Genomic DNA, 22,911 nt, shown 5'->3' on the forward strand with positions numbered 1-22,911 from the left:
CAATTATAAATGGGTAGTAAACTCGATGTTATTGCAATTGTGAAAATACCGATAGCCGGAATTGTGTGGGTTTTTATGTTATTATGGTGAAATATGTTTCCCCCTTTACTGAAATCTTCAATCGTATAAAAAATAAATACATTTTCAGAATCTTCTCTTAATAAATAAATTTTCTCTTCTCTTAATTCCTTTTTTTTTAAGCTTCCTAAACTTGTTACTCCGTGCAAATCATGTTAGTTGCAATTTGTGCATTCTGTTAAAAAATGCTTATGCATGCTACTGAAATTTATAAAGAAAAGAGAAGATTATCTTGGAAATAAACGCCTCTTGAAGCATTTCTGAAGAAGACGACTCCTTGTGCAACAAACCAACGAATGCCGAGCCAGTAACGACTGATCAATGAGTGTGATTAGTCGATGGTAATGATGAAGAATAAACATTCTTTAACATCTGTAAGTCATAAATAATTTCTATATCATTATAATTTGCCTGATTTTACAGGCTACGTTTTCATTTGTTGATAACGTTACCCCTATTTTTAATATTATGTCTATGGGAAATAAATTCCCACTTTATGCTAGGAAAGAATTGACTCATAAAGTCGAGAACTACCAGTATAACCAAACATCCGACTTATCGATGACAAATTGCAGTCTTCATTGAGCCGTGTCCATGAACATACAGCAACATCAAAATTAACCAATTAATGACACAAATTAACCAAAGAAGCTTATTTTTTATACTGTGAATGTTCTGTTAAAACAAAGATTATTGCTATCTCTTGTACAGCATGGAATAGGAATAACCTTTCTATCTCTTTTACAAAGCTGTAAATGGCAACCTTTACCAGCACCTCTTTTACTGTTCTACACCTCCATAGAATTTACACCTTTTTAACAGTAGAACTGTTTTCACATCAAGTAAATTAGGTAGACAAAACCCATTCATTAAAGCTGCCTTTGAATAAACTATCAATTCTGCTTCAAAATAAGTAGAACACTACTTGACAGAATACCAGGTCAAATTGCTCACCAAGCAGTTCTCACAGATTGACTAACTACATGAAATGGACACTAACTACAAGAAATAAGTGCAAACTGATGAACAAACTGACCAACTGGTCTTCGACCTCTGTACTGTCTAACATCAAATAAGAATTTATAAGAGTATTGGAAAAGAAACAGTAAACAAGAATTTAAAATAGGAGCTTCCCTTTTATACTGCTCATGGTTCAACAATTTATTTCCAATATTTGATTAGCGCTAATTTTTTTTGCTAAAAAATTGGGACCCCCCCCAGTGTTCTGTTGCCACTGTTTCTTATTCTATCATCAAACCATTCCACAAAGTGGAAGAGGACCATAATAGTAGAAGAGAGGGGGGGCTCAAAAGCAAACCAGGAAAAATATAGATTAGCACTAAAATAAAGTGGTATTAATAAAGGAAGTCTCTGCACGTATGCATCAAACAGCACCAAAGTAATGTGCCATGATGCATATGGGTGGCCATTCTTAGGTGGTCAACAAACAATTACTGTAAAAGTAATGTCACATGAAATTAACAACTGCTTGATATTGGTACACTGATTGAACTCTGCGCTATTTGCAGAAACTCTTGGTTTTAGTTTATCGTCAATCATTTGCTGTAAAGGCTTGGCGCACAGTTTTATTTATGTACATGAAATAAACTTTTGATAAAATTTTGAAGTTTCTTCTGATTTACAGCTTGTTCCAAAAGTAAGTGATAATTTTTAGCTGTGAATTCCAGACTTATTTTTCAACCATTATTTATTTTTAAGTAGGTATAAAAGGAGTTGCTGCTCAACATTCTGAAAATTACGGTACGTTGAATGCACCCTCTCAGATATAGGTTTCAATGAACATGTTAAAGGACTTGGACACCACCACGAGAGAATGGCAATTATTGTGGCCTACTGGAGGCAGTTGCCTACATTCTTGACTGCCAAAGGTCATGTTGTAAAGCAGGGGTGGCCAACGAGTCTATCATGATCTACCAGTCAATCGCGGATTTAATTTCGGTCGATCACAATGAATTTTAAATGTACAGTCATCCCTTGATTTGTGCACCTTGTGCAATGAAATTTTTGAGATGGTAGATCGCGGTACATTTTGAAGGAAAAAAGTAGATCGCATCACAAATTAAGTTGGCCACTCCTGTTGTAGAGTCACCATCTTCATAAATAGATGCATTCTTACTCCTGTGTTATGGTTGATATTATCACTGAAACAGCCAGATTTGGAGACACTCCAACTAGTCTTGTCTGAGAATTATACATTATCAAGGGTCTCCACATTTCTTTTGCCCATTCAGCTATGTTCATGTGTAATCATGAGCAGTGAATCCCAATGCAGTCAAGGTAGTAGTAATAGTAAAAGGTGGAATGGACAAAGTTAGTGTTCCATACAGTGTTCTCACTTTTTGTGGGATTCTTCTGTATAACATATCTCATAATCTTATCATTATCATCATGAAATGCAATAGACCATCCTATTCTGAATAATAGAAAATGAGACATTTGTAATTATGGATTAAAAAAAAAAAAAAAAACTATAACTAACTGGCTACCATTAACCACTTAAGCTACATTTTTTGAATGTAGTTAAGTTATTAGGGATATGCAATGAAGTCAGTGAATTAATTATTTGATCATAATATTGATCACTGTAATGCTCAAATAATTATCCACACTACATGCAATTTTTTATTTATGGTTAACTTTTGGAGGGAGAGACACTCGAAAACTGAACCATGAATAAAGAATTTTAATTCATACTTTGTTAATTCATTTCTGCATTTAATACTCCCAGTTTTTCTGCATTAATTTTGTTTAATGCTGAAATTTCAAACAGAAGTAAAACCTACCTTTCTGTTCAAATTTGGATATTTGTTCTCCATTCTCCGCCAAAACTGGACAGTTTCAACCTTGTTAAATGATATTCTTGACATTCAATAATTTTTAACTCTGTCAGTTCCTCCTCTTAAAATTCAAATTATATTACTCTCATCCAAACATGTTTTTTTTTTTTTTTTTAAATATCCAGAAGTAGTGTTGAAAGTTTTCAGTTTAAGAGACTGTTTCTAAAATAATTTGATATATTTCATTAAAATTTGTTTTGCATGCCAAAGGAAGCCTTTACAAATTATTTTTCACAATGAATTTTCTACATACTCATTTCTTTCTCCTGAAAGTTCAGTTGAAGGAAGAATATTTTCGTTTCACCTCACATTTGTATACTAAACTGTGTATACTACACTTAAGGTGGTAGTAATAATTTCATTTTCAAGTAACATTTTCTCCATGTGAGAAATCTCAGCAATTTTTTTCCCCTGCAATTTGTTTCGTATCTAAGTTGACATTAAATGGATAAGAAATATATTGAACAATGCCTTCAATTGTTTTAAAATCACTGAATCTGGTTTCAAAATCATCCACAACTTTCTCAATTTCAGAAACAATATTTCTCACTATTAAATTCAAAAACAGGATATTTTTGCAAATGCTCTTGCATATTTGCAAAATAATCTTTTTTTTTTTTTTTTTCTTTTGAGCTCCTTAGCCATTGCCAAAAATTGATATTTATATGCAGTAATACTACTAATCAATGTCACCCATATTTTTATTTATTCCTTATAATTCTAAATTCAGATCACTTAATTTACTGGTAAAATCTGCCAAAAATGCCAGATCGCACAATCACTCTGTATCTTGTAGTTGCTGATAATCATCTCCCCTTTGATAAACAAATTTTTTTAATTTCATTCAGCAAATTTCGAAATCTCTGTAAAAACTTACTCCAACTCAGCCACCTCACATCTGTGTGTAATATCAGATCTGGTTCATTTTCATCGAGTTGCATTTTGAAAAGTCTCCTTTGAAGAGATTGTCCTCTGATGGAATTCACGATTTCAAAAGCTATGTCCATAACACTTTTAGTATTTAATCTTTTGCTGGCTAACACTTGTTGGTGGATGATACACTGGCAACTCAAAAAATCTGGGAATTCATCATCCTTTTGACACAATGCGATGAATCCATTAAGATACCCCTTTATTGCTTTGGCTCCATTTGTTGTTATTGATACGAGCTTGAGTAGTGGTAATTTAATTTTTTCAATTCAAATTTTGAATGTGTTAAATATATCAAGACCTCTAATTCTTTCGTTTAAAGAAACCATACCCAGCAGTTCTTCTCTAGTGGCAGAATCATTGAAAACCATAAAAATAAAAACAAGCAATTGAGCTGTATCACTGATGTAGTAGTAGTAGTAGTAGTAGTGGCATGTGATGCAAGAAAGCAAGTGTATGAACTTATGCAGCATCAGCCAAAAAAAAAAAAAAAAAAAAACACACCATTCCCTCCAAATGCCTGTCCAGTTCCTCCTTAAATTTATTCAACCTATCAACTTCCACAACGACAGATGGAAGTTTGTTCCAGCAATTAACCACCTGGCTAAAGGCAAATTTCTGCACATCTATTCTACATCTGTCTTTTCTTAATTTGAATTTATGCCCCCTTGGGTTCGTAATCTGAACAAGTGGAAGGATCCTATCAGAATTCAGCGTGCTCAACCCATTCAAAGCCTTATACACCTCAATCAGATCACCGCGCAGGTGCCTAGTCTCCAGCCACTGCAATTTGCAGAACTTAAGCCTCTCTAGATAAGAGGATCCCTTCATTCCTCTCACCAATCTTGTTGCCCTTCTCTGTACACACTCAAGTAAATCTACATCCTTCCTAAAATGAGGCCTCCAGACCTGTACGCAGTACTCAAGGCGTGGCCTGACCATTGCCTTATACAGAGGGGTAATCACCTCCTTTTCCCTGCTAGCAAAATTCCTATATATCATTGACAAAACCCCATGACCTGCCATGGCAGCCTGTCTGCATTGCTCAAAAAACTTCATATCTGCCTGCACAATTACTCCCAGGTCTTTTTCATTTTCTACCACCTTAAGTATAGTACCACACAGTTGGTACATTTCTCTGGGGTTACTTCTACCCATATGCAGTACTTTGCATTTGTCAAGGTTAAACTTCAGTTGCCACTTCTTAGCCCATCTTCCCAAATTATCCAGATCCTGTTGCAGTAGCACACTGCCATTACTGTCATTAACAACCCTGCCAACCTTTTTATCATCTGCAAACTTCGACATTAAGCCTGATATACCTTCATTAATATCACTGATAAATATACAAAACAACAGTGGACCTAACACCGAACCCTGTGGGACCCCACTAATAACATTAGTCCAAGAAGAGCAGCACCCATTGATTACCACCCTCTGTCTTCTCCCACTTAACCATCCTTTTATCCATTGTAGCAACTTACCCTTAATACCATTCTGCTCCAATTTGTACAATAGTCTTCCATGTGCAACAGTATCAAAAGCTTTCCTGAAATCCAAATATATGATATCAAAATTAGTTTTTGCAGCCAGTTCCTTTGTAACCACATCATAATATCCTATCAAATTTGTCAGACAAGACTTTCCCTTAACAAACCCATGCTGTGTCTGAATTATTGCTGCAGTCTTATCTAGATGATCCTGCAATGCATCTTTAACCAGTGACTCCATTATTTTACCAGAAACAGAAGTTAAACTAACTGGTCTGTAATTACTCGTGTCACCCTTGGATCCCCCTTTGTGAATTGGGGATACATTTGCACATCTCCAGTCCGTGGGAACCTCCCCTGAGTCCAAGGACGCTCTCATAATTATGGCTAAGGGTTTGCTTAGTTGCTTTGCCGCCTCCTCTAATATAACTGGATAGATCCCATCCACCCCAGGTGCTTTTCTTATGTTTAACTTCAACAATTTCTCCTCCACTTTGCTTTCAGCTATTACAAAATCATTAAGTATCCTGCTACAATTTGATAACCTTCTGTCATTTTCAAACCTTAATAATTCTTCATGTAGATGCAAAATACTCATTCAGTTTGTTTATCTGAGCAGGATCATCAACAGTCGAACCATCGATGTCAAGTGGACCAATCAGATTCATCCCCTTCCTTTTAGAGTTTATATAAGTAAAGAAATCCTTGCTGTTTTTCTTAACATCTTTTGCCAAGGATTTCTCATAATCTGCCTTCGCCTGCTGAACCTCCTTTGTGACCTGATTACAGACTAGCTTATATCTGCCATAGGCTTCTGAGTCGCTTGATAATTTATATGCATCCCATGCATTTTTCTTCTCTGTTACGAGTCTCATTTAGTTCATTTGACAACCATTTAGGCCTAAACCTTGAACAATATTTCTTAATAGGTATGAACCTTTTAGTAGCTTCCACGATTAATTTCTTGAATGCTTCCCATTTAGAATTTACTGTTGGTAACATCGTCAGTTGATCCCACTGTACAGAATTTAAAAACTGTCAGAGACCACTGTACTTGCCTTTACGGAAGCAAAAACCCTTTCCTTTACCCCTGATGGTAATTAAATCTTTAAGTAAATCCCACGTCAGTACACTGTGATCACTGCCACCTAGTGGTTCTTTTATCTGCAAATTCCTAATACATGAATGATCACTGCTGATAACCAGATCAAGAGTATTACTTTCTCTGGTTGCCTCTCGAACATGCTGCTGCAGAAAACAATCATCCAATATATCCACAAAAGTCTGACTAGTGTGTGAGTGACCAACCCACAAGTTCCAGTCAATATCTGGGAAGTTAAAATCCCCCATTATAAGACATTCCGATTTACTAGCCCACTCTATTTCTCTGTACAATTGTTCATTGTACTCATTCGCGTCATTAGGCCTATAACACACTCCTACTCTTATTTTTGCCTTTGCAGTGCTTATGTCACACCAAACTGACTCAACAGTGCACTGTTCATCTATATCAACTGGATGCACTTCTTTTGATTTTATGTTTTTCTTAATTAACAGCATAACACCTCCTCCCTTCCTATCCTGTCTATCCTTTCTGTACACATTGTACTCGTCTCTGCTATCCCAACAATATCCGCCTTTGATGTCTTGACCAACACTTCAAATTCATCAAATTTATTTACTATACTTCTAGCATTGGTATACATGCACCTATTCTTATTTTTAGTTACTCTAACACATCCCATATACCCACCTGTTTCATGTCTGTAGATTCATTCAATTATAAAGAAAAGGACACATACAATTAGTAATATGAGTACGCAATTGTTCGCTCAGATTTTTACTAATTGTTTCGATGTGTCACATCACTATTCGAGATAATTGCAGATCTTGAAGAGCACTTTTAATTTAATTTTTGTTCTTAAAATTTTCAAAAAGAGAATCTGTTATTTCTAAAAATGAGTCGTTGATAAATTGACCATCCGAAAATGGTTTGCATTTCTTTTGCAAGAAGATGACTCACTTTAAATTATGCTACAGTTACTGCTTTAGATTGTGAATTAGGTGTCATGAAGAAATTTTAGTGTGCAAATAATCTGGATTTAAATTCTTTTAATTTATTTTTTCAAGGTCACTATTAGGTGGAAAATAAGATTGGTATTTGCCATGGAGTGCATTTAAGTGCCTTTCTAATTTTCTTTTTTTGGGTATAGCCACAGAAGGATTCAAATCAAACAATAACATTTTTCTTTTATCATTACAAAACAAAAATTATTTTAGTTCCCACTCTTGACGAAAATTATTCGTTTTACTCTTTTTCGTAGTATTCATTTTAAATTAAAGGGTATTAAATTAACGTACAAGTACTGTCCAGTTATTAATATTAAGTAAGCTAAATAAGGATTGAACACATATACCATGTAACTGCATGAATTTTTACTAGACAAGCCTAGCAACTGTGCAGTGATAAGAGTAGTCACATGGTTCAACGGATTTGTAATATGCATATGCAGTGGGGTGCATAATAATACTAACATTTAGATTTTGACTAATCTATTTTTTATATATATTTAAAATTCATTGTGATCGACCTAAATTAAAGCCATGGTCAACTTGTTGGCCACCCATGCCCTAGTGTATATCACTTATGGCTTCCAAAAGATGCACACATTAATCTTTGGGTGGCTATAAAATTGTGGCAATTGGTACCCCAATGCAGAGAGTTAGAATAATACTTGAATATTAGAATCATCATATGATACCATTTTGAACCATTTTTTATAATAATTGAACTTCATGCTGTCGCTAACAGTAATTTAATCATTATAGATGGATTAATCCTAAAGCTGCTCATTGCCAAAAAAATACACTTGCTTTAAATGGGTATGTATATTTCTTTTGATAATTATGCAAAATTGTACACTTTTTTTGTTTATACTTATATAATATAAATTACATGTTATTTAAATAAATTGCTTAAATTCCAGAATTTTGTTTCCCCTTCCATCCAGCATTATATTCCAAAATATAGATGCATAAAAGGAGATTAAAAGTTATTATAAAGGCAGCTTATATTGGTGTTGGCTATATTAATGTGATTTACTTTATCTTTATAGTGGAGCCGGGGATTTCAAAGCTTGCTGGGGGTGCTCATAAAATAAGCAAACGCATGGGCTGTGTTAGGGTAACTAGGAGTAAGAACAGGTGCATATATGCTTGCCGTACACTAATGCTAGGAGCATACTAAATAAATTTGATGAATTTCAAGTACTTGTTACATCATCAAATGGGCATTGTAGGGATACAATTGTACAGAGATGGTGTCATGCAAACATAAGAGATGTGGAATTTGAATGTGGGGAGTACAATGTGTACAGAAAGGATATAGTGTTTATTGTCATGTGGTACTGAGGTTCCCTCCTAAAACTGCATTTCTGTAAATTAGCATTAGCATTAGTAGAGGCATATGATGCAAGAAAGCAAGCTTATTCAGCATCAGCCAAAAAAAAAAAAAAAAAAAAACCACTCCCATTTCATCCCTCCGTTCGCTCGAAATACCTGTCCAGTTGAGCCTTAAATTTGTTTAGGCTATCAACTTCAACAACAAGTGATGGAAGTCGGTTCCACCAACCAACCACCCGCTGGCCAAAGGCAAATTTCCGCACATCTATCCGACATCCGTCCTTCCTCAATTTGAATTTATGCCCTCTGAGCTGATTATTCTGAGCAAGATGAAGAATCCCATTGGCATTGAGCATGCTCAAACCATTCAAAGCCTTATACACCTCTATCAGATCACCTCGCTGGTGCCTAGTCTCCAGACTCTGTAATTTGCAAAACTTAAGCCTTTCTTCGTAAGAGCAACCCTTTGTTCCATTCACTAATCTTGTTGCCCTTCTCTGTACCCGTTCCAGCAGCTCTACATCCTTCTTGAAATGAGGCCACTAGACCTGTATACAGTACTCAAGATGTGGCCTAACCATAGCCTTATACAAGGGAATAATCACCTCCTTATCCCTGCTAGAAAAATTCCGGTATATCATTGACAAGACACCATGAGTTACTCTTGCAGCTCGTCTGCACTGCTCAGAGAACTTCATATCTGCCTGCACAATTACCCCCAGGTCCTTTTCATTCTCCACCACTGTCAGTGTAGTACCGCAGAGTTGATACGTTGCTCTGGGGTTACTGTTTCCCATATGTAGTACTTTACATTTGTCAATGTTAAACTTCATTTGCCACCTCTCAGCCCATCTGTTCAACCTTTCCAGATCCTGTTGCAGCAGCATAGCGTCAGTGGTGTCCTTAACAACCCTGCCAACCTTTGTAACATCTGCAAACTTGGACATTAAACTTGATATCCCATCATCAATATCATTCATAAACACCGAAAACAACAACAGACCCAACACTGAACCCTGAGGAATTCCACTAATAACATTAGTCCACGTTGAGCAGTGTCCATTGATTACCACTCTCTGTCTTCTGCCACTCAACCATCCCCTTATCCATAGCAGCAGTTTGCCTCCAATGCCACACTGCTCCAATTTGTGCAGCAGTCTTCCATGTGCAACAGTATCAAAAGCCTTTCTAAGATCCAAATATATAATATCAAAGTTATTCCCTGCATCCAGTTCTTTTGTGACTACATCATAGTATCCAATCAAATTGGTCAGGCAAGACCTGCCCTTAACAAAACCATGCTGCGTCTAAGCTATAACTGAATTCTTGTCTAGATGATCCTGCAGTGCTTCTTTAACCACTGCCTCCATTAATTTACCTGGAACAGAAGTTAAACTAACAGGTCTATAATTACTTGTGTCAGCCTTTGATCCTCCTTTGTGACTTGGTTACAGACCAACTTATATCTATCATAGGCTTCCATGTCTCCCATTAATTTGTATGTATCCCATGCATTTTTCTTCTGTGCCACATGTCTCATTAGTTCATCTGACAACCATTTAGGCCTAAACCTTGAACAATATTTCTTAGTTGGTATGTAAAGCCTGGTAGCCTCCAAGATTAGTTCCTTGAATGCTTCCCATTTTGAGTTTGCTGTTGGTAACATCATCAGTTGGTCCCACTGTATAGAATTTAAATACTGTCTCAGACCATCATAGTCGCCTTTACGAAAACAAAAACACTTCCCTTTACCTCTGATGGTAGTTACCTCCTTGAGTAAATCCCACTTCAACACACTGTGATCACTGCCACCTAGTGGTTCATTTATCTGCAGATTCTTAATGCATGAAGAATCACAACTGATAATCAGATCAAGAGTATTGCTCCCTCTTGTTGCCTCACGAACATGCTGATGTAGAAAACAATCATCCAATAAATCCACAAAAGCCTTGCTAGTGTGCGAGTGACCAACCCACAAATTCCAGTCAATATCTGGGAAATTAAAATCCTCCATTATAAGACTCTCTGATTTACTGGCCCACTCTATTTCCCTGTACAATATCTTATTATACTCATCAGAGTCATTAGGCCTATAGCACACTCCTACTCTCAATTTTGATTTCCCTATGCTTATGTCACACCAAACTGACTCGACACTGCCCTGTCCATCGATGTCGACTGGCTTCACTTCCTTGGACTTTGTGTTTCTTAACTAATAGCATAACCCCTCCTGTCCTGTCTATCCTTTCTATACACATTGTATTCCCCAAATTCCAGTTCCGCATCCCTTATATCTGTGTGACACCACGTCTCTGATATCCCAACAATATCTGCCTTTGATGTTTTGAGCAATACCTCAAATTCATCAAATTTATTTACCAAACTCCTAGCATTGGTGTACACGCAGGTATACATGCACCTGTTTCTATTCTTGGCTACCCTAACACAACCAATGTGTTTACTTGTACCGCAATGACTCCCAGCAGTCTCTGAAATATCCTGCATCTTGTTTTTCAGGCTTCTGCTCATTTCAATAGAAGCAGTGCAAGAATCACTTCCACCTCTGCCAGTGGCTACTGTTAACCTATTAGTCCTTGTATCCCCCCCCAACTAGCAATTTTCCGACCCACCTAACTCTGCCTCGACAGCATCAGCAAAAATTCTTGCACCCTTTCTATTTAAGTGTATCTATTTAAATGCCAGAGATTGTGCAAATTTTCATGTTGGTCTGTGTACTGTAGTATAGTGTTGTGTTCTGTTGGTCTGTTGTTCCTCCGGCATTTAGCTATGAGAATTCCCAGTGGAACTCCATGATGTCCATTCACCACCCAAAGGAGGCAAGTAGTTATAGTAGGAGATAGATATAGTCTCTGGTTGAGGCAAACCCTGGTCTGCACCTGAGCTTGTCAGAGAGGGGCCCCAAAATGTGGAGGAAAAACTCTATAAGGTGGACATAATGTATAGTGTTGCTTGTCAAGTGGCACCACAGGTCCCCCCCCAACTTCAACACAATCTATACTAATCTGTGATGCAGTACAAACTCGGTAAAAGGCCAGAGATGTGAAGTTTAAGTACAGTATGTGTAGTGTAGTGTTGGGTTATTGGTTTGTTGTTCCTCTGGACATTTAGCCATGGGGCCATGTAGGAAGTTAAGAGATAGAGGTGTGCCCCAGTGGAGGGAACCCACCCTCCACAGGGGTGAAAGATCTGTCTAGAACAGAAAAAGGTTTGAGGCATGGCATGGGACCTGCTGGTATCAGCGCAGGTCCCATGCCATGCCTCAGAGGAGGGAAGGCACGACATCTGCATGGCAAGGGGTGGTTTCATAGTAGGTTGCCTCACTGCAGTTTAATGTGTGTGTGTGTGGGGGGCATTATTCTGGAAGAAGAAGATGCCTCGTGCATCTTCTTCTTCCAGAATAATGCCCCCCTTCATATAGCCATCAAAAAGGCCCCTGGATTGAAGCAGCATGAGATCAGGTTATGTTGCTAGTTTTCAGCAATGCAGCAGGCCATACGACAAAGTCTGGCCTAATTTTCTGTGCGCAGAACCCAAGGGCTCTTAGAAGATGTAACAAAAATATTCTATCTGTGTACTGGACAAAGAACCTCTTCCTGAACTGGTTCCACTGCTTCATTCCCAAAGTCAAGAAAGGAATACCTGGAGGAAAAGGAGCTTCCATTTAAAGCCTTCTTCGTGCTGGACAATGCCCAAGGTTACCCAAGTGATGCCCAAGACTATGCAAATGAAGACGTAGAAGTAGTCTTTCTATCCTCTAACATTACCTCCCTTATCCAGCTGCTCGACAAGAGGGTAATCAAGGCCTTTAAGGCCAACTACATGAAGAGGTGTATGGACTGAATTGTTGAAGCCACGGACAGCAATGACAACCTCAACGCTATTCAGTTTTGGAAGGACTTGACCATTTCTGATGGTCTCTTCCTAATAAAACATGCATGGTAGACATCAGTAGAGATGGGGGGAACCCCTGGTGCCGTCAGACAATTAACACACTGGTAGACATCAAGGACAAATCTAAATGCCTGTTGGAAGAACTTGTGGCCTGAGGTTGTGCATGATTTCAGTCCAGACGAACTACGAACCATTCCAAATGAACAATGCAAGAAAACCATCGCAGAAAGGAGTTGGCCAGGACAACAGGGGATGTAGGTTTCAAGGACTTAGAGGAGGAGGACATCAACGATTAAATTGATGGACAGGCAACAACACTAATGGATGATGAACTCGAGGAGCTTGTTTGTTCCAACTCTGAGGATGAGGTTGAGGAAAAACCACGTCAAGAGAAGTTCCACTTGGAAAACCTAGTGCAGACAATGAGTGATGCCAAACACCTATGAACACAAGCCAAACAGGCTTCTTCTATGAATATAACAACAACATGATTCGTGCAATGAAGTTCAAGGAAAGCCTTGACTATATTTTAACACCAGACATAGCCATGTTCAATGAATTCAAACAAAAGAAGCAGCAGCTTCCCATCACAATGTTCCCGAACAAGGAACACTTCTGCATTGATGCCTAAAACTCCTCGTACCTGTAAGTCTCAACTTCAGCTAATCCCTTCTTCTCCAGCCTCTGAGCTCTGTACTATTGAGGAGTACTGAATCCACAGGATTCAGTACTCCTCAATTATAAGTTAACAAGTGAAAATCTGCTGTACACCAATGGAAACAGTGAAAAGAGCGAAGGTGGAATTGGCTTTCTAGTCCATAAAGAGATAAAAAAACAACATTTTGAAAATTCAAAAGTACATCACCAGGGTGTCAAGACTGCTTCTCAGGATTTCTAACAGGTACAAACTAAAAGTTATAATGATTTATGCACCAACATCGAGCATGATGATGAAGAAGTTGAACAAATCAGCACAGAAAGGGAAACTATAGGAAATTTTGGAATTGGTGAAAGACTTGTGAAATTTGCAGAACCTTGAGGAATGTCAGTAATGGACACTTTTTTTTCAAGAAAAGGATGAACAGAAAGTGGACATGGAAGAGTCCAAATGGATTAACAACTAATGAAATAGACTTCATCCTCACTAACAGAAGATATATTGTGAATGATGTTACCTTCCTGAACAAGGTAAATGTTGGTAGTGATCACAGAATGGTAAGATGTATACTTGATATAATGTAAGAAAAGAAAGGAAAAAACTGATTCAAGTAAATAATACGAAGGTCTTTGAGATAAGAGAAAAGGAGAAAAAGCAGTATTACTGGAACTTAAGAACAAGTTTGAACTTCTGCAGACCTTTTGACAGATATTGATGAGGAATACAACAACTTTCTGAAAGTGATAAAGCCCAAGAAACATATAGTTAAAAAGAAATCCAAAGAAGAAAAAATTAGTCAAGAAACACTTCATGATGAATCGAAGATAACAAATGAAGAGCAAGATAAACACTGACAAGGACAAAATTGAGTATACAGAGTTATGCAAAGCCATTAGAAAGAGACTGAGAGAGGACATAAGAAGATTTAACACAAGAAAAAGAGAAGCATTAAGGGAAAACAAAGGACTTAAATCAGCAGCCATGAGCAGTAATACAGAAAGACAAATGATACTGAAACTGAAGAATAGTGATGGTGTACTTATAAATAGGAGAGAAGGTATAATTCAAATAGCAGAAGACTACTATAAAGAATTATATAAGGAGAAAGGGGCTAATTTGTGATCTTCCCTAATGCTTTGGGGAAGATGGATCACAAATTAGCAACACATGCAACATACCCGATATCCTTCCTGATGAAGTAGAATGTGCATTGAAGAAAATGAAGAATGAGAAAGCCCCTGGTGAAGATGAAGTTACTGTAGAGTTGTTAAAATTGGGAGGAAGAGACATGACACAAAAACTGGCAAGACTCTTCACAAAATGCATTAGAAAAGGTGTGATGCCTAAGGAGTGGAATAATGCAATCATAGTTTTGCTGCATAAGAAAGGAGATAAATCAGAAATTGGAAATTATAGACCAATTAGCTGTTGTCCAACATCTACAAGTTGTTCACAAGGGTCATTACTAACAGATTAGAAAGAATACTTGATGAGAATTAACCAAAAGAGCAAACTGGTTTTAGGACAGGTTTCTTAACTATGGATCACCTTCACATAATATCGCAGCTAATGGAGAAAGCAAATGAATATAAAACACCATTATGCCTGGCATTTGTGGATTATGAAAAGGCATTTGACTCCATACAGCATAAGGCAATGTTTTGGGCACTGGAAAGACAAGGCATAGATGCTAGTTGGGACACTTCGTCGAGTGTGCTAGTTAGTATATTGGACCAAGCCTATCGGTAACTCTCTAAGAGGCTTCCAGATCAGTTAGTATATAATCTCGCTGCCTCTAATCTGCCAGGGAGTCTGAGTATTGTGTATGCTGGGAGGGCATTGTTGAGACCATGTTATGTCAAGGAGCTGGGTATATTATTACCATGTGTATGCCATATCCAATAATTTCATTACTTCATACAGCATGTCCCCCCCACCTTTTCTTACTACCGAATACACCATGAATTGTCAAACTAATGTAGCAAGTTTATCTGCGAAATGATCTAAACCTCCCAAATATTTCCTTATTCATTTCACAAATATTGTGAAATGAATAAGGAAAGATTAGAGCCGGTCTCAGCTCTAATCTCAGTGGTGTTCATTTCCATTTTCAGTCTGCCAGACCCCATGTACTTTTTCTGACAGAATCTCAGTTATCGGTTGATTCAACTACTGCTCATCTCAGATGTCCAAATTATTCGCTGTATGATTCCTTTCACTTCAAAGGTGGTACTTGTGCATATGTCTGTTTTGATATTCACAGTCAGAAACTTTGCAATTTGGAATCTTCTCTTTTCAATCTTCTCTGGCTTAAAATCTCTCTACCACATTCTGTAAAATTTATCTGTTGCGTCTATTGTTCTCCCAATTCCTCTAATCACTTGGAACTCTTTGAAACCTGACTTTCTCCAGTCCAACTTTTCTAACAGCAAGGTAATTTTCCTTGGTGATTTTAATGTTCACAACTCCAGCTGGCTTCCATTTTCTAGTCACACAGACCCAGGTGGTCGAGATGCCGAGGATTTTGCAATTACTAATGACCTCACACATTTACCTATCAGAATACCAGACAATCCTAACTACACAGCCAACACAGTTGATCTTTTTCCCACAAGCAACCCTTCTAAATACACGGTCAAGGTGAGTGATCCTCTATGCACCTCAGATTGCAACTTGATGGTCTCTTCTCCAATTGAGCCTTTCTCTCATGGCCATTCCCAACCTCATGTTGTTTGGCATTATAAGAATGCAAAGTAGGATGATCTGCAAGATTTCTTTTCTTTGGTCGGATTACTGTTTCAAAATTTCTGATGTCAACGTTTGCTCAGATCATGTCAGTGAAATTTTTCTTGTAGGGATAGAATCCTTTATTCCACACTCCACTTTAAAATCTTGTCCTTTATCTAAACCTTGATTTTCCAACTAAGGTTGTTCAAGTGAAGAATGTTGCGTATCGTAATTGGTTCATATCCAAATTTCCAAGTTCATTTTCTGCCTACACTAAAGTGTGCAACAATTGTAAAGCAGTTATTAATCAGTCCAAACTAGATTTCGAACAGGCTAAGAGTAGAAAGGTTGCTTCTTGTCGAAATGGTAGCCAAGCATTCTGGTCTCTTGCCAAAGTTATTGGATGCAACTTTTGCATATCTCTCTCAAAACCAGATTGTTCTTTGCCACTTCAGCTAAGGATAAAGCTGATCTGCTAGATCATATTTTTCTTCCAACTTTGTATTAATGATCTTGGTAAACCACCTCCCGCCATTCCCAGTATGCCTCATTCAATGCCTCCCGTAGTCTTGCATCAAAAGGATGTCAGAAGAATTTTGACAAATCATGATGCTAAAAGAGCTCCAGGTCCTGATGGTATTTCTCCACTTGTTCTCAAAAACTGTTCGCTGTTGCCTTTTTTCATTTTCTTATTCCAAAGGTGTTTTTTCCTTCTACTTAGAAATTTGGATATAATCTGCAGATTTGGAGACATCCAGCCAGTTCCTAAAAATGGTGGCAAATCCCTCCCATCCAATTATCGTACAATTGCAATTACTTCTACTCTTTCTAAAGTAATGGAGAAATCAATTAAATGACAACTCTTGAACTATCTAGAAACCTTCCATCTGATCAATGATCGCCAGTATGGCTCCTGTCCGTGTCGATCCACTGGTGATATTCTGGCTTATGTTACAGATTCAATGGAAAAGTTTGGTAAAACTCAAGCAGTTACTCTTGACATTTCAAAGGCTTTTGATCATGTTTAGCATATAGATGTTCTTAATAAGCTTCCATCTTGTGGTTTGCCATCTGTTTTTAGTAATTGCGTATCCAGTTTTCTCTCTGACTGCTCACTGTGGGTAATGGTAGATGGAGCTGTGTTTTCTAACTTCTCTTCTAATGCTGGTGTTTCCAATGGCCTTCTCCTATAGACCGGAAATTCTATGCATAGTTTTGCTGATGATAGCACATTATATTCCAGTTTGAGAAATCTTGCCCTACTCAAAAAGCTTCAACTTCTTGAATATCCATCACCAATTCCTTAAATGCTGATCTCCATGTAATTCTCCACTGGAGCAAAGATAGCTTAGTTTATTTCAATCCTTCTAAAACTCAGTCCTGTTTTATATTTTGCAAAAAAGACTATTCTGCTCCTATGCTTATCTTTGATGACATTCCAATTTCTACGCAAGGTTATATATCACTATTGAGGATTACCCTGACTTCTAATCTCCCTCTTGGCATAAGCACATTCCAGATATTGCTTCTCCTGCATCTAAAAAACTAGGTTTTCCCTTTCCACTGTCAGTGTTACTTTTCTTCCAAACAGTTGTTCACTCTGTACAAATTGCAAATCTATCCTACTAGGAATATTGTTCCCACATTTCGGGCAGTGCTCCCAAAACCTCTCAGGTTTCTAGATTTCATTCAAAAGAGGACAGTTAGATTAATTAATGACTCATCTCTAACAGAGTCTCTCCCTTTCTGTCTCATAGACATTCTCTTTCTGCTGCATGCCTTTTCTATAGATACTTCCATGGGCAATATTCTTCTGAATTGGCTTCTATGATTCTTGCTTTCTTTCTTTCTTTCAAAGCAGTCCGAACATGTGCCTATGTGCTCAAATCAACGTCCTTTTACTATCCAACTTCAAACCCACAAAACCAAATTTTCTTCTTCTTCATATATTCATTTAACTTCTGTATTTTGGAACATCCTTCATATGTATTTCCTGAAAACTACAAATCTACAGAAGTTGAAATCTAATGTCAACAGATACCTTCTTTCTTCTCAACCTCCAACCCATGTATGGATGGCACTAAGTACTATAGGTTCTAATATCTCTCATGTTTAGGAGAACTGGCCATCTCTATTGGAGCGACTGGGTGTGTGAAATGGGAAGGATTTTTTTTTTTTTTTTTGTCAATGCTGTATAAGCTTGCTTTCTTGCATCATATGCCTCAACTAATGCCAATTTTAATATCTGGAATCATTAGCAAAGAAAACTTTTCAACAAGAAATTTAAAATAAGCATCTTCCAGTGCTGTATATCAATGGGAACATAAGGACAAGAATCTCTCTCTCTCTCTCTCTCTCTCTCTCTCTCTCTCTCTCTCTCTCTCTCTCTCTCTCTCTCTCTCTCTCTCTCTCTCTCTCTCTCTCTCTCTCTCTCTCTCTCTCTCGCGTGTGTGCGTGCTATCATTGTAAGTATATAATAGCTTGTAAACCAAATGTTTAAACTTATATACTATAAAAATACCATAATTACAATAATGGCTTGTGTCATTTTCTTAGAGAAAGTGTTTTCCATATATTTCATCTTCATGTTGTGTGTTTCAATAAAATGTATTAAAATATTACATTAATCAATTTGGTGTACATATAAACATTGAGTGATTAGGTTTTATAATAACATGGATGAATTTAATTAACAAGATCACTTATGAAGTAAACATACCTTTTAATATTTGGCTTTAAAATGTTATATATGTTTGCTTATTTAAATTGCATAGCAGAGATAATGATAATTTTGTAAGTGCCTTTTATTTAAAACAGATAATATATTTATTTTTAATATAGAAAGCATTATTTTTAAATTTGGTTTTCCATATCTTAAGCTTTGTTTACATAATTTTCAGGCGTTTGCTAAGCTCTCCACATGGTATTCGAGTAATAGAATTCAGAGATGTGAATGGTATGTCGCTTTACCACTTGGAATTTTTGAAAGGTTGTGGGCAGAAGAATGTAATTTTGTTTCCTTCAGATTTGTATAAACATTTGCCAGCCAAATGTGAACAAATAAATCTAATTGCAGAAGACAGTGTTGGACAGGTCCTGAAGACACAGATCAACTGGAAAAATTCAGTATATCCACAATTACAGTAATTAAACTCCTAAAAATAATTGAAAGTGAAGTGATATCTCTCAAGATGGAAAAGAATCAAATTTACACACACACACACACACATATATATATATTTATTATTATTTTTTTTTTAATCACTAAAAGGACTTAATAGTTTGATAACTGGAATCAGGTAGTGGAAAAGTAGAAGTTGCTTTCTATAATTATAAAGCTTTTACTATAAAAATACTGTGTTAACAGTTATGGTAGTTGAGAGGCATCTTCCTCCTTATATCTTTTAAAATAATTTTAATGAATGTCTCATCTGCAGTGTAGTCCACATCTGTCCATGTTAATTTCTTCAATTTTTTTTATATTTAAAATAGATATGCTTTTGGATTTAAACAGTATATTGCCTCTAAAAATATTGAATGAAAGTTTAAACATTGTGAAAATCTTTTTTGTAAATTAAGGTGGTTGAATTACTTTTGTTTAATTAGGGAGGGCTCTTTGTCATTGGTAATAATGGAATATTGTATGCCCTAGTATATTTAAGTTGTCAATTGTTTAAAAAAAAAAAAAAAATCTCTGGGAATTAGACACAGTAGTATTATTATATTGATTAAAACTTTAATAAAATTTTTAGTTAACCTGTACATATATGCCAAGGAAAGATCATATTTATGTACAGGCAATCCTTATTGTGTGTGTGTAGCATTGTTGTGTACAGATTTGCACAAATTCTACTGAGATCTGACCAATATCAGCATATGCAGCACACAGTTCAGTGAATGCATCTCCAAAATCACTTAAATGTAATTGATAATCAATATTTTGCTTTATGGAAATGCAGTCAAGTTTTATTTAATTGTAACATTTGGATTTTGAATCACTGCATTGTGGCTCTGTTTTTTCATTTGTACCAACAAATCAGAAGTACAGAATTTTATTTGCAAATAAACTAGAGAACTATAGAGCAATGGACGGTTAGATTTTGAATTTTAAAATGTTGTCAAAAGTTATTTATTTATGCTACTTATAATGTAATTAAAATTTTAATGAAAGGAATGAGCTTGTTTCATTAAACATAACTTTGTCACATCCACAGAAATCATGATTAATTTTAAGCACAAGCCAGGCTTAAGTTAATGTGTGTTGAGATATGTATTTTCCCATATACACAAATTTTTATTTTTATGGATATTTCTCAAATCCATTCCTAAAGAAATAACTGGCATGGTGCTTTGAGTTTACAGGAACCTGTGATCACCGCTGATACTTTTTTTTAAGGAATTTTTAAAATTGTTCACAATATTATATATTGAAATAAAAATGTTTGGAACTCCACAAATATTTTTAAGACTATCATTTGTGTAAAGCCGCATGTTAAATTCTGACAACCACAAGACAGCTTTATATGATTATCATGTCATAAACAGTTTCTCTGAGGCGCCTCCGTAGCCAGGAGCAGCAGTGCGTAGCACACGCTTCTTGATCAGACCGGGGTTCGAGCCCGTGGCCACCAAATACAGAGGATGAGGAAAGGTCAGGAAATGATAACCGCATATCCCCAGAACAATATGGCCTTAGTTGCTAATGCCCCTAAAAACCAAATAACAACAACAACAACAGTTCTCTGAAACATAGTCCACATCTCTACATGTTTAAGCATCAGTCAAGTATCACCATTTTGTGGCATGCACATTCACTGATTATTTCTCTTGTTTTATTTATTCTTAATTTGTATTTCATATTTATTTATATCAGCAGTGACTCCCAGCTAGGCTGCAAGTTTACACAGCCTCCAGAATAAATAAAGTTGAGATTTAATTATAAATTGTTTTACTTGGTGCCCATAATCTGCTATAAAGCTGTATTATTTATAAGTACTCCTACGAGTACAATGAACTGGCATGGCTTATGCATTGTTATAGATTATCGCACAGTAGCCTGCATACGTAGTGTTGTAGATCTATCTTCAGTGGTATTTCCATGTGCATGCAAGAGTCCAGGCATATAATGTCATCATCAGAACCCCATTTACATTACAGTTTAAAACTCAGTCCACAAATTCATATTATGAGAGAATTATATTATTGGGGCTGACAGCTTATTGCGATTTAGATAAGTAGTTTTTTATTTATTTATTTTGTTTTGCTGGTACAGCAAAAAAAATAAAACTACTCTGGTATTACAGCTACTACTAGGGTTATATATATAATCACTTTATTGCCAGAATAAATATGTGGAAAATAAGGCTACCCAGGTACTTAGAAAAGGCTTTAATTACACGATTAAAAAAACTATTTACCAAAAACTAACCCTGTAATGCCACTTAAAGAGAGAGATGCCACTTAAAGAGAGAGATGGGTATAACCCTGTAATGCCACTTAAAGAGAGAGAATTCTGGATACTTTCTACCAACTATGGAAAACCAGATAGGATGAAGCCAACAAAGGGGAAGTCTCATCCCTCCCTTTCTATGCAACCTTCTTGATTACAGGGCATGGTTCCGTGAATGCAAAATTATGTCAACTAGGACTCACCTACGACCCTAAATGTGTCTGTGGAGCAGATGAGGTTTGGGCACATGTTCTATACAGGGGTCGGCAACCTGCGGCTCTTTGAACATGTAACTGCAGCTCTTTAACTTTTAGCCCACATGTACAACAATCGCAGCAGGTGGCGATGTGAATATAGGACATGGGGAGTGCAAGACTAAAATGACTTAAAACTGAAATTGAGGATTTAGAGAGGCAAAAGGCTGCCCTTTCAAATCTACACAAATGGACAGTGATAGATGAGTTGAAAAAGCAAGACAAAATTGTGTTCGATGCGTGGAGTAACTTACTGGATTTGAAAATATTTGCGTTTGGATTTCTCTATTTTTGGTTCAACATATTTCTGTGAGCAAATATTTTCAAACACGAACTATATTAAAAATAAATCAAGAAACCATCTGAACAATGCAAATCTCTCAGCATGTTTAAAGATGAAAATTACAGCATATTTACCTGATGATGAGAGACTTGCTCAAGAAGTTCAGCAGCAAAAGTCACATTGATTCGTACCTAATTGGATGTTTGTTATGCTTTTTCAGTATTAATAAATAATATTTCAAAAATTATATATTTTTTAATAAAACACCTTCCCACTCTATATTCCATTTCTTAAAAAACTTCCCACCCCTCCCAGCTTGAGCCGAGGTGCAGGTCTTCAGATTCTTCCCCCCCCCCCCCAATTAGATCAAAAATGGCTCTTCACTCAAAAAAGGTTTCCGCCCCTGTTCTATATGATTGTCCCAACTACCATCCCACAGATGTATACTAATGCCAAAGATAGGACCAATGTCGTGGAGATGAACATCTACTCATATTTGATGAAACACTCTATGGTCTTCTGTGACTCTGCTCAATAAGTCTTTAAGTTAAGGATAAGTAGCCAAGTTATGACCACCCAGAGTGTGACTTCCCCCACCCCACTTAGACAGTCACCACTTCCTGGACCATGACATTCTTAACATAGACGAACCTAAATAAGACCGGCTTGTTGGAATGTTTCTCGTCCAGATAGAATAACCATTGTATTGTATGTTAAATGTAATGTGTATGCTCATGTAAATCAGTAAATATGATGTTAAAAATGAATTCTTTAGCTATAGCTTATGTTTTCTATAATACTTGCCTCCGAAATCCGTTTGGTTCAAGTGAAGTGAATGGAATTAAGAAATTGTAGTTAAAATAAAGTTAA

The 22,911-nt window shown here is 36.6% G+C and overlaps 1 protein-coding gene across 3 annotated transcripts in view; it reads left to right on the forward strand.

Moving 5' to 3' along the window:
• LOC150085858 (uncharacterized) overlaps window positions 1-19,278 on the forward strand; it is a 154,204-nt gene extending 134,926 nt beyond the window's left edge. For all 3 annotated transcript variants that reach the window (XM_090373540.1, XM_090373542.1, XM_090373541.1), the window contains exons 6-7: window positions 8,186-8,239; window positions 18,956-19,278. In XM_090373540.1, coding sequence (XP_090229666.1) covers window positions 8,186-8,239; window positions 18,956-19,202 — 301 coding nt within the window. In that variant the 3' untranslated portion in view covers window positions 19,203-19,278. The remainder of the gene's footprint in view (window positions 1-8,185; window positions 8,240-18,955) is intronic.
• Window positions 19,279-22,911: the final 3,633 nt, after the last annotated feature.

Source organism: Mastigoproctus giganteus, chromosome 5, assembly GCF_048544385.1.
Source record: "Mastigoproctus giganteus isolate SK-2022 chromosome 5, ASM4854438v1, whole genome shotgun sequence".
NCBI lineage: Eukaryota > Metazoa > Arthropoda > Arachnida > Uropygi > Thelyphonidae > Mastigoproctus > Mastigoproctus giganteus.